Genomic DNA, 19,957 nt, shown 5'->3' on the forward strand with positions numbered 1-19,957 from the left:
TTTTTTTTTTAATATAATTAGAATGGTGGCGCTAAAAATTGAAAATTTTTTTTCGAGTCTTATATGAAAATGTTTTTTTTTTTTTTTTTTTTTTTTTTTAGAAAAGATAATTTTCAATAGCTTCATAAATAATTTTTTAATTGCTCTAATTGGTGTTTTAAAAAATATTAATTTTATTTTTATTTTTCTGCTAAGAAAAATTGATAATTTTTTTAAAATTTCCGAAATTTTTTATCAGATCTCTAAGACTATTATTTTCAACACTAATTTTTTTTCAATTGGCTAAAAACTTCAAAAAATTAAAAAAAAAAATTTTTTTTTCAAAAATTTTCGATTTTTTTTTTCTCAAATTTGTACTGTACTTTCTTAACTATTGACGTTTTTAAAGATATAAGCTCATCCCGATATTACATTCATCAAGAGCTTTCATTTGAGTACCCACACGCATTTTTTATATATTTTTCATATATTTATATATATATGATATATATAAATATATAAAATATATGAAAAATTGATGTGGGTATTCAAATGAAAGGTCTCGATGAGTGTAACATCAAAATGAGCTCATAACGAAAAAAAAAAAAAAAAATTCAATTTTTTACAATTTTAAAAATTCTAAAAAAGCTTGACTGATCCCAAAAATTTTTTTACTCGCGCTGAATTTCAGGGAAGGCTCAACACATCATAAAAAAATATTTTCTAGGCAATTTAAAAAAAAGTGTAAATTTTTTTTTTTTTTTTAAATCCAGCTAAAAAAATATTTTCATGCCTTGTAAAAATTAATAAATTGCAAAGCTTTAATAAAAAAAAAATATATATAAACAGGATAAAATTGTTTGAAGGTTTCGAAGATTTTTATTATTATTGATATTCGAATTAGTTACTTATTGGTCTGGTATTCTACAGAGGTGGAATAGAGCGCCCGTGGGGTGGCGGTGGTGTAGAGATTCGCTATGAGAATTCACCCTCTCAGTGTTACACTTACCGCGAACCTTTGAGGATCTCCCGCATGTGAAAATATTTATTTTTTCTTATAACTGTCTTAAAAAAATAAAAAAAAAAAATAAAGACAATTGTTAATAATATTATGTTTAAGTTTATAAAATTATATAATTGCAAAAAATAGTTTTTAAGTGTATTTGTATGTTTTTTAATTTTTTATAATGTCAAACATTAAATAATAAATAACGTGAAAAAATAAATTCAAATTTTAGTGTAAATAAGGATTCAAGTTTTTTTTTTAGCTGCGGTAAGTTTTAAAATAAAATCCTTTGTTTCTTTTAATTACATAATTTTTTTTGCGTATGTTTTAAATACTTAACATCCTTCTGACCGCGCAGGTTCAAGTTGTATTCATCAGTTATGCAATTAGCACATACAGAAAAAAAAAATGAATACACCTAAAAATCAAAGAGAAAAATCAATAATTTGAATAGAATTTTAATATTGATAAGCTTTATTTAATTTTAAAATTATTTTTCTTTTAGGCATGCGCACCTCTCAATGTAGATCGCAATTTATTGATGAATCGATTTTACTTTATTTACATAAAGTTCGTCACTTAAAATAAAGTCATCAGTGTTTTATTATAAAAATTAAATTGTGTTTAAAAATATTTATTTGTCTTTCAGTTAGTTTGAATTATTTTTATTTAAAAAAAAAAAAAAATTTTTTTTAAGTGATGGAAATTTTTTTTAATTTTAATTTTTTATATTTTTATGTTACTGGTACAGTTTATGAGCAGCTCTGAAATTTGGTGAGTGTTAAAATGTGTGGCTTCGATATTTCTGCCCTATAAAAAGTCATCAGCATTTTTATATCATTTTTATCAATAATTAATTTAGTATGACAAGTATTTAGGCTGCTTCTCTAGATACATAATTAAGAAATGACCTTGTATCTTGAGAACTATTGACATTTTAAAAAATATAAGCTCACCATGATATTACACTTATTGAGACCTTTCATTTGAGTACTCACATCAATTTTTTATATATTTTATATATTTTATATATTTATATAAAATATATTATATATGTTATATATATTATATATATGTATATATGAAAAATATATAAAAAATGCATGTGGGTACTCAAATGAAAGCTCTTGATGAGTGTAACATCATGATGAGCTTATATCTTTAAAAACGTCAATATTTAAGAAAGTACAGTGCAATTTAACAAAAATCATTATTTAATGAAATTTTATTTATTTATATCTTACAAGTAATTTTTATTTTTCAAATAAAAATAAAAAAAAAAATCACAAATTACCCCTAAAAATTTTTTATCGATCTCATTTCTGCACACAGCTGTTAAAACAAGATGTAGAATAGTAAAAAAAAATATAACATTATTCAAATTTGATCGCCTCTCCTCTAAATCGTTGATAAAAGGTCAAAATTCATAAATATTCTTTCTAAAAGCTATCAAACATAAAAAAGGTAACATTTATTGATTGAACAACAATTTACTGGGAATTGCGCTGTAAAACAGGTACAGAGAGACATGAATGTATTACGTCTATGAATTTTTTATGAAACAAAAATACTAAAAACCGGATAAGATGTGATAGTAATAAATGGTTGTACAGAATGAGTGCAGTAGGATATCTTGACAAATGGTAGGAGGTTAAAGTGCTTTGTCCTTTTGTTTTATGTCATCACACGTATGAGTCTAACAGCACTTTATGTTCTAGCTTTCTTCATTGTTAGACACTCATTACGCCTATTATCTTCAACAAATTGTTTTTCTATTTCTTTTGTACTTTCTAGGCTTTTAGCGAAATTATAAATTACACTGAGGGTTCTTTTCCCAGAGTATCATATACGTTCTGCTACAAATATATATATATATATATATATATATATATATATATATATATATATATATATATATATCACAACGTTTTTATTTCTTCTTTCTTTCAAGCAAACCGAGTTAATTTGCAGTAGGAAGTAGGAAGTACCTTTGTATAGTCAGACGCGACATACTCCACTCAGTTTTACCATATCGCCGGTTTCTACCGTGATATCACGTAGCTTTAAATTTCGTTTTTATCTAACGAGTTTTTACGCTACAGAAAATACCAGACATGTTACAATTTTTGTTGTTAGATAAATAAAATATTTTAAAACAAAATTGGAAATATGGGCGTAAAGTAAAAATAAAAAATTTTTTATTTTTTTTTTAGAAAATTCGTCCTTACACGGATTTAAAAAAAAATCCTTGCAAAAAAATTTAATTAAATTATACACAAAAAAAAATTTTTTTTTTTTTTTTTTTTTTTTTTTAGAAATAGTCTTTAGTGCAATGCTAAAATGTTGAAAATATCTTATGGTACATAAAAAGACACTCAATTACTTTTCTTATTCGAAAACGAGTTGTACTTATTTGTTGCGGTTCTTTTCTGTAATTTCGTTTCGAAATATATATGTTCTCATCAGGTACATGTTGCTTGAAAGTTACAAGATGAAACAATTCGCTTGAGGAAACTGTCAGGCTCCATCCCTGATAAAAGAAATTGGACAAGTTTGTTAAGTTCCAGATACAGTAATTATTGTTATTTAGTAAAACAAATTTCTTAATTTGAAAAAAAGCGCGAAAATCTGAGAAAATAATTTTTTTGTAAGGTGAAAAGTAAACTGTAATAAATAACAGTTGATTTGTAATATAAGTAACGATTAATTGCTAAAAATGCGATTTTATATTAAATTTCTGTAAATTGCATCTGAAAGCATATTAAGCAAACTTTAATTTGCATGCTTACATATTTTTTTACATTAAATAGTTTATAAATGACAAAAATTTGAATTTTTGAAAATCCTTAAAAATTGGCACTTTTACCATTTCTTTGCAAAATAACTAATGAATGCGATAACTTGTAAAATTTTAATAAATTGCTTCTGAAAGGTTATTAAATAAACTTTAATTTGCATACCTCACCCTCAATCTAGGCCAATAATTACATACTTTCTCAGACAGATTTAATTAAATTTTACTTTTGCATTCCTTTTGATGTCATTATTTGATTGTAACAGAAGTTGTTTATTATTCTTAATATTATTTCATAAAAAATATGTTTTTTTTTTTTTATTTGAGAAATTTACTCCCATTTCTATTAAATTATTGATATAACTGATCCAATCATAGCAACGTTATTTTTTTTTATTTTTATTTTGAAGGTACTCCAGCCATGTATACTGTGACTAACAGTATCGAAAAATCATTAAGATAAAGTTTTTTTAATCACAATTTGTAACTCTCGGCAGTCATAGTAACTGCAGGTTGCTAGTATTTTATTGATGAGTTTTTATACTTTTTTTTTTTTTTTTTTTTTTTTTTTTTTGGCAAATTAAAACTTCTTTACTGTAAGCAGAAGCAAACTAAGAAGTATTCAATGTTTTAAGTTTGAAAAAAGTTAATTTATTCTTATACTTATACTTGCGCTTATAAAAAAGTTAACTCGACCCAAGAGAAAAGAATCTTGAACCAAGAATATTATTTTAGAGAAAATAATTTTTTTAAGTAAAGAAAAAATATTCTTAAGCCAAGAAATTTTTTTTTTTGGATTTTTAAATTAAGGCTGTAGTCTAGTTTGTCGGCTAAGAAAATAATCTATTTTTGGGAATTTTTTTTTAAATTTCTATGAAAGATTTGTTTATGAAAGTAGTTTGGGATAATGAATTTAAATTACAAAAATAAAATTTTTTTCAATTATTATTATTATTTCATAACTTAAAAATTTTTTCCGATTACTGTTTAAAGTTTTTTTAAATGAAAAATCATCAAAAATCTTATCAAAATTTAACATCTACAAAATTTAATTTTACAAGCCGTCACTTGATACTGTTAACACATCTCCAGGAATTTTTAGATACATATACATTCAAAAAAAGTAAAAAATTAAAAAAATCGAATTTTCGAAAGTGACTAACTAGACTACAGCCCTAAATAAATTTTTTGTGGTTCAAGATATTTATTTTATTCACAATAATATTTTTTTTCTTGAATCAATTTAAATGTTTTACTAAAGTAAGTACTCCGTTTTGCTTTTTCCATTTTCTATATAGAATTAAGTATGTAGATCTGTTGATTCAATCCGCTGTAGCAGCCATGTTGATAGTTTTGCTTCTCGTACCCTGATAAGGGACTTGTCAGAGCCGTCAACTAGTATTGGTGCATCCTATCTCAGACCATTTCCTCTATCTTCTCTTGTTATTAATAAGACTGGGTAATGTGCTACAGCTTCAAATCTCTATTCAGTGATTCGAGAGGACCGGTATTATAATGGCATATCTCCATGCACATTCGATTCAAAATTAGTCTTATTTTATCTGAAACGTGACAGCAGTCATTATTGATAAACCCGAGGCAAATATTGAATCAAACAACGATTTTATATCAATCTTTTGAAACAAAGAATTCATAAAATTTAAGATCCAGAAATAGTTACAAAAATGCCTGGAAGTTCTAAGGCGCTCCCATCAGTTGGCCGAGTTCCAGTCTCTACTCCAGATAAAGCCACGTCTTCGTGATAGGAATTTTCACAAGGGACCAAAATACGTGAGTCAAATCGAGAGATTAAGAGAGACATTCCGTACATCTTATTCAGAAAAAAATAAAGTATAAAAAAAATTTCCGGTAGATAAAAATCCTTAAAAATTGGCACTTTTACCATTTTTTTGCAAAATAACTAATGAATGCGATAACTTGTAAAATTTTAGAAAATTCCATCTAAAAGCGTATTAAATAAACTTTAATTTGCATACCTCATCCTCAATCTAGGCCAATAATTACATACTTTCTCAGACAGATTTAATTAAATTTTACTTTTGCATTCGTTTTTTTATCAAATAATGTTTTTTTTTTTTTTTTTAGTTTTGTATTAAAATCATTTATTTTTATTTCAATAAAAGGCTATAATATTTCGAAATGGATTCGTATATCATCGGACAATCATCATTTACCAAGAGTCTAGTTGGCCAAGACCTCACTAGCAAAATTGTAAGTTATAAATTATTCCCAAGTGGTTTGTGCAACTCCCGCCTTGTACTAACATTATATTTGAAACGAGTCTTCTATTCCAAATTGTCTCAATATTTCTTCGATATAGCTTTTGTAGATTTTTAACAAAAATGATTTATATTTAATTTGTTATTGCCCTATAGACTTGTATATCCTTTAATAAATATTAAAAGTACTGTTTTCTGTGATACATTTCAACTCAATCCAAGTACTTGATCAAAAATTTAATTCAGTTTATTTAATAAGAAAATGTGATGAAATTTAGAGTTATGTAGGGCAAGTTAAGCAAGAAAATCTTAGAAGTTAGTAGTGTATAACTGTCAACCATGCAGGACCGGGTTCAAGTCCATCAGACGCGAGCAATTTTTTCACTAGACAAAATTATAAAATCCGGTTTTCAGAATTATTTTAAATGAATAGGGGAGGGTGGGGCAAGACGGCTTTTTATTTTTTGGGGCAAGATGGGCCACCGCCAAAATTTGAGAAAAATAAATTTTTGGTCAATTTTTGAGGTGGGCCATCTTGCCCCACACTCCCCTAATTACTTAATAGCAATTATTTTTAAATTTATAAATAAATTTTTTTTCGCCTGATTAATATGGGAACAAATGCAATAATTAAATTTCTCGGAAATCTATTAAAAATAATGGTACCGAATTTTTTTTTCTAATAATACTTTATTAACAAATGAAAGACAATTAGCTTAAATCTGTGGATTAAATTTCTAGCAAGTTACATGGTAGATATTTTAATATCAATCCAATCGCGAAAACTGGCGACTTCAGTGTAAACTCCAGGGTATCCTGGACGAGCACAACCATTTCCCCAAGAAACGATTCCAGCTAGCCGACCGTAAATAGTCAGCGGGCCACCAGAGTCGCCCTGGCAAGCGTCTTTCCCACCTTCTGGATAAGCCGCACAGATTTGGCCCTTTGGAAGTCCTCCGAAAGAAATGTACGCATCATGGCACTCTGACTTGCTAATTATCGGAACATCAACAGTATTCAAAACTTCGGGTGTAGAACCACCTTCAACAGTAGCACCCCATCCAGTGATAGTCGATTGAATACCCTCGACAGCTTCTTCTTTGAATTCAAAGAGCTCGATTGGCTGCCGAAACTCGTCGACTTCGAAGGGCGTAGCCAGTTTGATCAGTGCGACGTCATTTATCGGGATCCCGTAGCGATTTGTGGAGAAATCTTCGTGGGTGATGATCTAGTGGAATGAAATTTCCAAACAATCATTTGATTTTACTCAATAAAAGTTTTTATTTTCATTTGCACAAAGAACTTACCTTGGTTACTTTGTGGACAGTTCCTCCGCTGCCTTTTGTTGTTGTTCCTGCACGAACGGTCATTGTGCTTTCTGAATAAACTGCACAATGAGCAGCAGTGAGCACCCAATCTTCGGCGACTATCGTACCACCGCAGAAAGCAAACCCGTAAGCTTGGAGAGACACTTGATGAGGTACTTCTTTTATATCTGTTGGCTCTCCACCGACAATCCGACCGTTAGGAGTTAAAGGGTTCATCATCGGAAACCACTGGATTGCGTTAACTGGTTCAAGATGGACATTTAATGTTAGCAGGATTTAAGCTTATATTTTGGACAATCAACACTTACCCAATCCAACGGCTAGGATCGTTGCGATCAGAAGTACTTGCCGGTACTTGAACATTTTCCTTCTACCAATACAGTCGATTACTTTTTGTTGCTGCTCTGAAAACGTCGTCTATTTATATGAATTTTGACGGATATAGTTTTGTCCAATTTTTTATTTTCTCTCTGATTTTTTATCCAAAAACGATCAACTTGGATTACTTGACCGATTACTTAAGTTATTTTAAAATAAACAAAGGAATATCTCAGAAATTTCAATGTTAATTCACTGACATCCTTTGTTTTGATAACAAAGTCTTATCTTGGAAATCATGATAAGCAAATATATTGTGATTGCATTTGATTATTTTAATCAATCATGAATGTCAATCGTGGAAATATTTTTAAAAGATATTGGAATTGATTTAAAGATAGGTTTGTAAAAGAGTTTTTAATTTTTTACTGTGTATAAGAGCTAAAAAATAGGGGAGGGTGGGGTAAAATGGGCCACTTCAAAAATTAGGTAAAAAATTATTTTCTTCAATTTCCGTCAAGTTATGACCTCTATAATGTTTTTATGATATTTTGGGCCGATTTATGATATATGGGGTAAAATGGGCCACCTCAAAAATTAGGTAAAAAATTATTTTTTTTCATTTTCCGTCAAGTTATGACCTCTATAATGTTTTTATGATATTTTGGGCCGATTTATGATATATGGGGTAAAATGGGCCACTCGAAAAAAAAAAAAAATTTTTTTTTTTAATTGTGAGAAATTTAAAAGGCTTAAAAAAAAATTAATTCTTTAAAGTCAATTGTATTTATCTCGGGTAAAATGAGTAAGGAAAAAATTTAATTGAACTGAAAAATTTAACAAAACAATCATTATTTTTATATTTTTATTTATATCTATGCTCTGTAATTCATTCATATGATCGGTATATCATTACTTATAAGTAACGAAAAAAAAAAATGCATTCGTAATGTCAATCGATATCTTCATAACAAGCAAAAGATGGAAATAGAAATGATTTTATTAAAATTACTATTCAGAATACTGAATTGCCATTGTTTAGAAGTTTTCCAATATTTTTTGCAATGCAAACGTTACTGCTTCCGCTGTTGTCGTCGTCGCGCGTCATAATCGTCAGATAACTTGATACTCTACCCAGCTATGAATAATAAAGTTACTCTTCTTGTGATATTTTATACTGAAAAACGTTTCTTGAAATGAAATAAAATTAAAATAAACATTTGGTAAAATTTAAATTTGAATTTACTGAAAAAAACTACTCAATTCAAGAACAAAAATATTTTCTTCGTAATTTCACTGTTGAAGTGACAATAGCTATCGATCGATGTTGGTCTCTTAAGCCAAGATGACAAAATCTATGATAAGAAATTGTTAAAGTCCAACAATCGGTTATCTTTATAAGTTTCTTTAAAAGATTACACCGGCCGACATGATTTTTTTTTTCTGAGATATAATAAATTTTTTTCATTAATTTTATAGTGCTGATACTGAAATCAGACCTTATTTTATCGTATCACATCAGATTTTTGATAAAACGAATATATTCGCAATTTTTGATTGCTCAGTAAAAATGAATTAAATTAATAAGTCATGGCGCTTTTTTTATCGAATTAAGTGACATCTTGTGAGAAAATATATTAGTTAGAACCTCGACGCGACCATTCGAAACGTGTTACATGGAAAGAAGCCTTTATAGTTACTTTGTTTACAAACGGTTTGCTAAAGTCAGTTTGTTTATTTAAAAAAATAGTTTACATTTCATTATTGGTGTTTAAAATATTCAATTGTTGTTTTGTGATTTAAAACTGTCGGAAAAATATAATGTTTTCAAGAAAGTGTCGTAATAGTCCAGATACATTTTGTTACATTTGTGGAAATTTTATGACTTTGAAACAGAAATTGAAAATTACTGAATTTGTGGAAAAGACTTATAATTCTTATTTTGGCTTTAAAATTCAACTCAGATCGTGGACTCGAACTTTGTGAGTACTATTTGTGTTGAACTATTAAGGCAGTGGACATACGGCAAAAAAGCATCTCTACCTTTTGGTAGACCGATGATATGGAGAGAGCAAGTCAATCATTTTGATGACTGTTATTTTTGCTGTACCAATGTAAAAGGTTTCAATGCTAAAAATAAAAACAAAATAGTCTACGCAAATGTAACCTCAGTAACACGTCCTCTTCCGCACGGCCCAGATATTCCAGTGCCTCTTTCAAGTTCAATATCTGATCTTAGCTCAACATCATCAGAACAAAATATGCAGCGTCAAGAATCTAATGAAGTTTTTGAACCAATTTTAAATCAGCCTCAGAAATTCACACAGGGTGAATTAAATGATTTAGTTAGAGATTTAAATCTTACTAAAGAATCTGCTCAACTTCTGGGATCTAGACTTAATGCAAAAAATTTGTTAGCTCCTAATACACATTTTGCTTGGTACAGGAAACGTGAAGAGGAATTTCTTCCGTTTTTCAATCAAGAAGAATCATTAGTTTATTGTCATAATAATCCTGATCTCATTAGGAAGTTAGGAGCCGAATATGTTCCTAGAGAATGGAGACTTTTTATAGATTCCTCGAAAAGGAGTTTAAAAGGTGTTCTATTACACAACACGAATCAGTATGCTTCTGTTCCAGTCGCTCATTCTGTTCATTTAAAAGAAACTTATGAAAACTTAGAAACAGTACTTGATATAATTAAATATGAAGAACATGGTTGGCAGCTTTGTGGAGATCTAAAAATTATAACTATGCTGTTAGGTCAGCAGTCAGGATACACGAAATATCCTTGTTTTTATGCGAGTGGGACAGTAGGGCACGAGCAAAGCATTACGTTCAAAAACAATGGAATCCTCGTACAAATCTGAAACCGGGAACCAAAAATGTGATACGAGAAAATTTAATTGATCCTAAGAAAATTTTATCACCTCCGCTTCATATTAAACTCGGTATGATGAAACAATTCGTTAAAGCATTGGATAAAGAAAATGATAGTTTTAAATACTTAAGTAAAAAATTTTCAAGGTTATCAGATACAAAAATAAAAGAAGGAGTATTCGATGGGCCACAAATAAGATCTTTAATGACCGATGAAAAATTTGACAAGACATTAAATACAACTGAATCAGAAGCTTGGCTGGCGTTCAAAGATGTTGTCAACAATTTTCTAGGAAATCACAAGCATCCTGACTATAAAAATATTGTGGCAAATTTATTAAATAAGTATCAAAAATTGGGGTGTAATATGAGCATAAAACTCCATTTTTTAGATTCACATTTGGATTTTTTCCCTGATAATCTTGGTGATTATAGTGAAGAACAGGGTAAAAGGTTTCACCAAGACATCAAAACTATGGAAACAAGGTATCAAGGGCGATGGAATGTGAATATGATGGCTGATTACTGCTGGTCGATAAAACGTGATATTATTGACGATTCCCATAAAAAAATTACTCCCAGACGTAATTTTACAGATAAACGCAAAAGATCTCACTCAAAATAGATTCATAGCGACTATTTTATATGACATTTTCTGTAGAAGTTTTCAAATATATGTATTTATAATATAATAATTGATTATTTTTTTTAAATTAAGAAAAAACCATTTTTCTTGTTTGTAAAAAAATCTGATGTGATAGAGTAATTATGTAGGTAATTTTATGTTTATAACACTATAAATTAGTGATATTTATCACTCATATCAAAACAACTTTCAAAAAGTCCTCTTTTGTCGGCCGGTGTTATTCCTCTTGAGACAAAATGAACTTTTTAACAGTGTAAAAAATAATAATCTATATAATTTTACAGAGACAAGTTATGAATTTTTATTCAAAACTTTTTTTTTGCTAAATTTAGAAAATTTTTTGTTAATGTGAAAAAGTTTTATTTTTTCAGCTAAGAAATAAAATTATCAAAAAATAAATTTCTTGTCACAAAAATGACAGTTTTTTTCAATATAAATTTTTTCTCACGTTAAGGTAGAACCCTCGCGACTTCCGTAGTCAAAAGTTTATGTTAGAGAGTACAGTACATATACTTGAGAGTAATTATTGACAAGCCTAAAACTTTTTGCTGTTTATGTACTTATTTTAGCCAATTACCAACGAGAAACTGATCGTTTTAAAAGTCTGGCAACACTGCATCAGCGTTAAGATATTTTATAGTGGTTACACTGTAGTATTTTGGATCATCTGTAAACTAACCTCTGTTTTGATGAAAGCGTTTATTTATTTATTTACATACATTTATTCGGAAATATAATTACAATGTCTGAAAAAAAAAAAAAAATAATTGACAGTATTGTTTTGTTTTTTCAGAAAAATCAGTAATTAAATTTTTTGTGTTGATGTATTAACTGATTTTAAATTTTACTATTTTTTATTATTTCATCTGACTATTATTTTTATAACTTATCAAAGATTAATATATATTATTATATTAAAATTGTTAACTTTTTTTAATTTTTAATAAATAAAAAAAAAATACTTATTTTCATAAAATAATCATTGTTATTTTTTTTTTAAATAAATAAAATTAATAATTATAATATTACACCTAACGTACATTAAACTTTTCAAATTTTTCAGCACATGCGCGTCTCATACTTTTTTCTTGGCTCACAAAAGTTGCGTTGTTGCCATAGCTTTATTAACGTATCCCTTCCTCGGCTAAAGTCTGGTAAATTTTTCATTACTTATTAATAAATATTTGTGAAACTGTGTGGTAATTATCAATGAAATTATTTTTAAAAAATTGTTTAGTTGTTAGTTAACGTTACTCTAGTTTTTTAAAAAGATCCTAAGAAAAGTTTCTGAGATATAAAAATGTTTGTAGGTAAACTTTTGGATATCACGTATACCGTAATGTATAAGAGCGTTCAAAACTCAAACTTTGAAATTAAATATCTCTGAAACTAAATGGTCAAAAATTTTCAAATTGCGCAAATCGATGCAGAATATATGAACATTAATCTGTCAAAATTAAAAAAAAATCCTAAGAAAACGACTCTGGCGAGGGTACTACCTTAGTTATAAAAATGTAATTTTTTCTATCCAATCGCGGTAGTGTTGAACTTCCGTGTAAATTCCGGGATTTCCTTTAACAGCGCAATCAATGCCCCAAGATACGATCCCAACAAGCCGTTTATCAACTACCATCGGACCACCAGAATCACCTTGACAAGCATCTTTATCACCGTCTGGAGTCATCGCACAAATGCTCCCTTCGTCTGGAATCTTTGTGAAACCATAAGCTTCCCGACAACTTTCGATGCTAATTGTGGGAATAACGACCATTTGAAGTCTGCCACTATAGAGAGAGCTCTTTGTCTCGCCCCATCCAGTAACGACAGTCTGAGTTTCGGGCTTAATTTTTTCACCCTTATTGGGCAAGTCTATGGGTTGGCAAGCTTCACCAAAGACAAAAGGTGTTGCTAATCGAAGTAGCGCTATGTCATTAATCGGAACATTTAATATTAGTTGGTAATCTTCGTGATTAACCACTTTGTCGACTTTATAAATGGTTCCGCCCTGGTTCTTCCACACAGTTCCAGCACGAACAGAATACATTCGTTGGGCAAATTGAGTACAATGAGCGGCTGTGAGAACCCAGTAGTCCGATAATATACTACCGCCGCATTCATGACGTCCTCGAACCAGGACGCTCACTTGATAAGGCACATTCTCGATCTCCACATCTTCTCCTCCAACAATTCGACCGTCCGATAAATCTCTGGGTAGATCATTTGGACGAGCGCTTATTACTGCAAGGATCAAATACTTTTAATCTTCCTCTTCATGGCTCTTCGCGAGAGGATTAGGTTTGGGAAAGTGGGTGTTTGTTGTTCTTGTTAGCTCGATAGATACTGAACATACTGTTGTGGAAAAATTAAAAAAAAAAAAATTATTCTGATGGGAGTAAAAATTAAAGCAAAAAAAAAAAAAAAAAACAGTTTTTATTTTTTTTTTTTCCAAAAAAAATCACACACCATATTTTTTAATTTTAAGCAACCTCTAAAATTTTCTTATTAAATCGGGCTTTAAAATATTCTCACTGTAGCCTAGAAAAATGAAAATTAGTACTATAAAAAATCTTACCTAGCGCGAGGCCAGCCAAGCCGATAATTAGTGCTGGATAATTGATCATCTTAAAGTCTTTGGTAGTTTTACACTGTCCCGCTTCCAAATTCAATCGAATATTTATACAGCTCTTTGTCTAGAATATCCTTGGATTGATTAACTTTTATTATTATTATCTAACTACTTGAGATATTATCGTATAATTGTTTTTTATTAAATAATACTTTGAAAGATGATATCTAAGATATTGAAAAAAAAAAAAAAATACAAATTTTGATAGTGGGATTTTATAATTAAGCTTATTCTTCATATCCTTATCATTATCACATTGTTGGAATTTCCTATGATTTTAAAGTTTGATAAATCCTTTATTGCAATAACTCTTAATAAGGATTTCGAGTAACTTCTTTTTTGCTTATTTTTAGTCAATATTTATTTTTTAGGCCTTCTTGCCCCAGGTGGGCCGTCTTGCCCCATCCTCCCCTACCTACCTTCGTAGGTAGTGGTTGCAAAGCTAGGGATTTTAAAATATAGATATATTTGATCCTTTCATAAGGTTTTTTACAGGATCACAGTATCCTTTACTATTTATTAGATCAGATTTTTTTTTGTTCAAACTTTTTTAACCCGAGAAATACAAACCATTTTATTACAACTTATGAAAGACGATTCAATTCATTGTGCTCTAGATTCTCGTAGTAGACAAAAACACAACTTTGAACACGACAATTGAAGAGATTATAAAATAATCATGAAAATTTTTCGCAAAAAGTTAAAAAAATTCAACGATTTAAACGCGCGCTGTGGAAGAAAAGTAAACATAAAAACTTCTATGTTCTCCGGAAATTGAAAAAATTCAAGCTGTAGAATAAAAAAAAAAAAAACAATATAGATTTTTTAAAATAATCCTAATAAGAAATAAGTAAATAGTGACGTAATTTGTTCGCCAAGTTTTCATGCACATTTGGTTTTACCTAACTTTTTTTTTTAATACTGACATATATTTCAGCATTGAAAAGTTAAGATCGCTTACAAAAAACGTCGTTAAGATAATCACATATCTTGATAGTAAGGGGTAAGTAGCAAAAAGTAACTAAACCTTATGATGCATGTTCCTGTATCTGAGCACGACGAATCTCATTACAATGTTAAAGTGAAACGTTGCTTACGGCAGTTTATCATTATTGAGTCTAGTGCACTATGATAGCAATTCCTTGTTACTAAATTTCACTCGTACCGAGATGATATTCTGCTTCCAACCCAACCGAGAAATAGGGTATTAGATGTAATAGCCTGTTTTAAATCTCGAATTTTTTTTTTTTTATTTTATTCTTGTTTAAAATGAAGCTAAAAAAAAATCGTTTTTCAACAAACAAATCTCAATTTTTTTTTTTTTATTTTCCAGATTCATTTCTTCGGAAATTTAGGGGAGGCTGGGGCAAGACGGTCCACCTAAGCCAGTTTTTATGTTTTGTGACTTTCTACTATCATAAAGTTAAAAAAAAAAATTTTTGGGGGGGGGGCAAGATGGGCCACCTCCAAAATATTAGAAAAATAAATTTTTGGTCAATTTTTGAGGTGGACCGTCTTGCCCCAGGTGGGCCGTCTTACCCCAGGTGGCCCATCTTGCCCCTAAAAAAATTTTTTTTTTTAACTTTTTGATAGTAGAAAGTCACAAAAAATAAAAACTGGCTTAGGTGGGCTGGGCCGTCTTGCCCCACTTTAATATTTTTTTTTTTTTTTAAATTGTAATTATTGTATTTTGTATTTTTACTTGCCATTTGGCCAGCAAGCTTTGGCATAAATAAAAATAAATCAATCAAACAAAAATTTAATTTATCTATCCATTAAAAACATTGATATTTAAAGGTAATAAGGTGGAAGAAGTTTTTGACAAGAAATAGTGCTGACTAACAGAAAAAGTAGCGAAAAAAGGTTCAAAAGGCGCGCAAAGCAATATGAGGAGTAATGGAGAGAATATAAGAAAAATAAAACGGAGACAGAATGTGATGAACACAGTGATGTTATTCCGAGCAGAAGTATAAGGTCGAGATAATCGAGAAACTCCAGAGAAAATTCTATGAAATAGCTATGGGAGTAAACAGGAAGACTCGAGGGTCCATTTGGAGAAGATAAACGGAGTTGAGAAAATGTGAGTGATTGAAAAAGCAAGAAGCAAAATCTATAAATAAAAAAAAACTGTGGCTTGAAGAAAAACATTTTGAAATTTGGTAAGTTATTCTTGACCGAACAGGATGTGAAGATATTGTAAATTTACAAAATAAACCACATAGAAAATCGCTTTTGGAATTTTAGGATAATAGAATGAAAACAATTACTACCGTTATGACAACATAATAGACCTGAATAGTGGGTATAACTGAGGTGCGGAAACTTAGATAGGGCGTTTGAGAAGTTCATACAGACTGAACGGACGTAACACGGAGAATATGTAATTAAGAATGTAAAACACAGTACTGATCGATTTTAGATAGTACTGCTAGCTTTTAAATTACTATTACTATTAAAAATTTAATTAAATTTCGGATACCAATGGTTCAGGGATTTTGTTGAATTTTTTAAAAATTAACAGAAATTTTATTTCAATTTTACAAAAATTGCTATCGATTTTAACACGTCATAAAACGAGTGATAAATAACTAAAAAAATAAATAGTTCGTTTGTGGTTTTGTTTGATAAAAAAAAAAAATATTTTGCCACTCAATATTTTTTATCCTGGGATAAAAACTTGGTATTACTCTACTAACAATTCTTAGTGTTTGGCTCAGCATCATACATAAAAAAAACCCAGCACTTTGCACAAAAAATCGGATGTTTGGAACATCAATTAAATATTTTGCAAGTGATAAAAAAAATCACGAAGTTTTTTATAATTTTTTTTTTGTAGTTACTCGAACTGTAGATTAATGATTAGTTTTATGGACTATATTTTATTTTTTGAATTTGGAAATTAATTAATTAACTTATCGAAGAGTTTTTAATTTTTTAAGCGTCTGGATATAATTTTAATAAATTTTTTGAACCATAAAAAGCTTATTTATGACAATTTTAAAATTAGCGCCAAATTAAGGACTTTAATTATTATTTTTTCAACAATAATTCACTATTAATTAAGTTTCAAAGCTCTTAAATAAAATTGTGACAAATTTTTTAGATCATAAAGCGCTAAATTTTGAAAATTTTTAAATTGGCGCCCAATTTATAGCTTCACTCGTTAATTTTTCAACAAACATAAAAAGATAGTTTTCTGGAATTTTTTTTTTTTTTTTAAACTCGAATTACAGATTAATTGAAGTAACTATTGACAAATAATTTTATTAATTATATTTTTCTGTTATCATTTTAAACAAAAAATTATTAAAGTAACTGAAAGATCGTTATAGACTATGTCTCAGATAGCTTGACTAGAAGAGGCCTTAACGCGTAACCAAAAGGACCGGGTTCGATACCCGGTCCGGGTTATCCGAATTATTTTTCTGTTTTTTGAGTTTAAGTGAATCAAGATGACTATTAAATTTATGTTTAATTAAAAGCAGTTCAGGTAAATATGTATTGGGGCTCAATGCAATAAATAATTTCAATTAAATTTTTATTTTACATTATATTTACTCCATTACAAAACTTAACCGAATAATTTAGAAAATAATGATCGAAAAATTTTTTAAATAATTTTCGATAAATTTAAATAATATAAAAAAGATTTTATAATTTTTTAAAATAATTTTATTTAATTTACAACATCAAAATACTTGAGGTCCTTAAAAAATTTGATTTATTAATTATTAACGAATATATCTTACACTTTTGACATTAATGAAATAATTATTTATTATAAATAATTAAATTCCAGTCTTTTGCTTAATCCAAGATCGGAAAGCCGCAACTTCTGTATAAACTCCGGGATACTCTGGACGAGCACAGCCAATCCCCCAGGACGTAAGCCCGGCAAGGCGTCCTTCGATAACGAGAGGTCCACCAGAATCTCCTTGACAGGCGTCCTTACCACCCTCCGGATAAGCCGCACAAATTTCATTCTCAGGAATCCCACCGTAGCTGGCATAATTTTCGTTGCACTGTGCTTTTGAGATAATTGGCACGTCGACAGTTTGTAAATTGTCTGGAAACTCCGACAAGGTATTTCCCCAACCAGTTATAATGGAAATAGACCCGGGTATCGCTTCCTCATCGGGGTTGAAAAGTGGGATCGGTTGTCTCGTTTCGTCGAATTGAAAAACTTGATTAACCCGGATCAAAGCTATGTCATTAATCGGGAACCCTGTTTCATCTAACCCGTAGCCTTCGTGACGGATTATTTCCGCGACTGTGTGATGAGATCCCCCCATATTGTGAAAAGTTGTCCCAGCGCGGACTGTGTGGCTGCTTACGGATGAAGAAACACAATGCCCCGCTGTAACGATCCATTCTTTTGAGATAATACTGCCGCCGCAATTGTGCCCGCCGAACACTTGGAGGCTTATTTGGTAGGGAACATCTTCGATCGTTGTGTTATCACCTCCTACGATTCGTTCTGGGTATCGTCGGAAGAAAGGAAACCCTCTCAGCGGATCAGCTGTAATTGTATTAATATTTTTTTATTAATTATTACATTGAAAAAAAAAAATTGAGAAAAAAATTTTTGAACCAAAAAAACAATTAAAAAAATTTTCATTGCCTTGAATTATGACAGAAAAATAAAATTTACTCAAGCCAAAAAAATTTCTTAAAATTTTTTTTTTTTTTTTTTTTTTTATTTTTTAAAGTAAATTTTTGAGGCTGGAACTCATTTTATTTTTTTGGGCTGAGCAGAATAATACACTGAAATATTAAAAATATTTATTGATGTACGCCAGACTCGAACCCGGTCTAATGCTTTGGTAAGCAAAGGCCGGATCCGATAGGCTACTACGCGCCTTCTTCAAAATTATTTACTCAATTCAACATAATAATAATTTTTTTTTCTGTATAATAATTTAATTTAATTAAAGACAATTATTTAATTTATTATTTATGTTTTTAAATAATTTAAAAATTATCTATTGAAATTTTAATTAAACTAGAATTCAAATTTGCGCGCGCCTTACTATAACGTTACATATATTTTCATGCTTATGGTATATTCGACCAATCACGTTACGAATAGTTTTCTTACATGATATATTTTCATATTTTTCATCTGAATTATAATTTTTTTAATTAATTGTGATAATTTATCACACTACAATTTAATATCCGTCTTAAAAAAAAAGTTCAATTCCAAATTTTATGCACAAAGACAAAATTTGACAAAGCACTAGAATTTTTGAGTGAAAAGGAATAAAAAAAATCACGCACTTATTATTAACAGCTGAAAATTAATAAAAATTCGAATTAATGTGGTAAATAAATAAATAGTGATTTAAAACTTACCAGCGACGACAGTGAAAAAAATAAGCGAAATCAAAAGCTTGAACATGTTCGTTGGCTTCCAACACAACGATAACTGATAATCTGCAGAGAAATATACCAACTTATATATCAGTGAGATGACCGATCTAATGTGTTATCAATTTATCTCTTCATCACAATTAACTACTGTGTGTACTACTTCCTTGGATTTGGCCGGTGGAAATTCCGAGATTTCAAGAGGATGATTTCGAGCGTTATCAGATGTTATGACGCCGGCGATTTGTGAATTTATATGATCTAGATTGAAGATGATTATTTAAAGGCAATAACGCTTTAATGTGTTGTATCATTAATAAGCGCTATTCGGCCACATCCGACATGGATAGGTAGATTTCTTGTTTGAATATTGAAAAAAACACGTTATTAAAATTGATGTTTGAAAAAGGTTTTACACGGAAAAAAGCGTCATTCGGCAACACCCCACATGGATATGACACTGAAGTTAGCAGACGTCTGAAAATTTTTGATTTTTTTTTTTTTTTTTTTTTTTTTAATTAAATTACAACTAAAAAAATATTTCTAAAAAATTGCGCTTGTAGTTTTTCAAGTTTTTTTACAAGTGAAAAATTTTTTTTAATTGTTTAATTGAAATTTCTTCAATAAAAAATTTATAAAAATTTTGAAATGTCAGCTAACTTTATTTTCATACATGGATAGGTAGATTTTTTGTTTGAATATTGAAAAAAAAAAAAACACGTTATTAAAAGGCAATAATGTCTTAAAATTTATTTTTTATTAATTTTTTG

General features: G+C 29.2%; 2 protein-coding genes across 2 annotated transcripts in view; one reads left to right on the forward strand and one right to left on the reverse strand.

The window, feature by feature from the left end:
* The first annotated feature begins 285 nt into the window (after positions 1-285).
* Positions 286-19,957, forward strand: part of Phcl-1 (pH-sensitive chloride channel 1) — a 75,970-nt gene continuing 56,298 nt past the window's right edge. Inside the window, exon 1 of the mRNA XM_074258420.1 lies at positions 286-1,252. The gene's annotated coding sequence lies outside the window, so the exon portion shown is untranslated. The remainder of the gene's footprint in view (positions 1,253-19,957) is intronic.
* Positions 6,750-19,333, reverse strand: LOC141537666 (transmembrane protease serine 9). The gene is made up of 7 exons (XM_074258789.1): positions 19,173-19,333; positions 17,608-18,336; positions 13,764-13,844; positions 12,699-13,429; positions 7,656-7,764; positions 7,327-7,589; positions 6,750-7,247 (listed from the first exon to the last, which is right to left on the reverse strand). The coding sequence occupies exons 1-7, from the start codon at positions 19,216-19,218 to the stop codon at positions 6,765-6,767; spliced, it is 2,442 nt and encodes an 813-aa protein (XP_074114890.1). The 5' UTR covers positions 19,219-19,333; the 3' UTR covers positions 6,750-6,764.

The sequence above is a fragment of the Cotesia typhae genome, unplaced genomic scaffold (genome assembly GCF_013202065.1).
Source record: "Cotesia typhae breed Kobodo isofemale line unplaced genomic scaffold, CoteBio_Ctyphae scaffold_91, whole genome shotgun sequence".
NCBI classification, from domain to species: domain Eukaryota; kingdom Metazoa; phylum Arthropoda; class Insecta; order Hymenoptera; family Braconidae; genus Cotesia; species Cotesia typhae.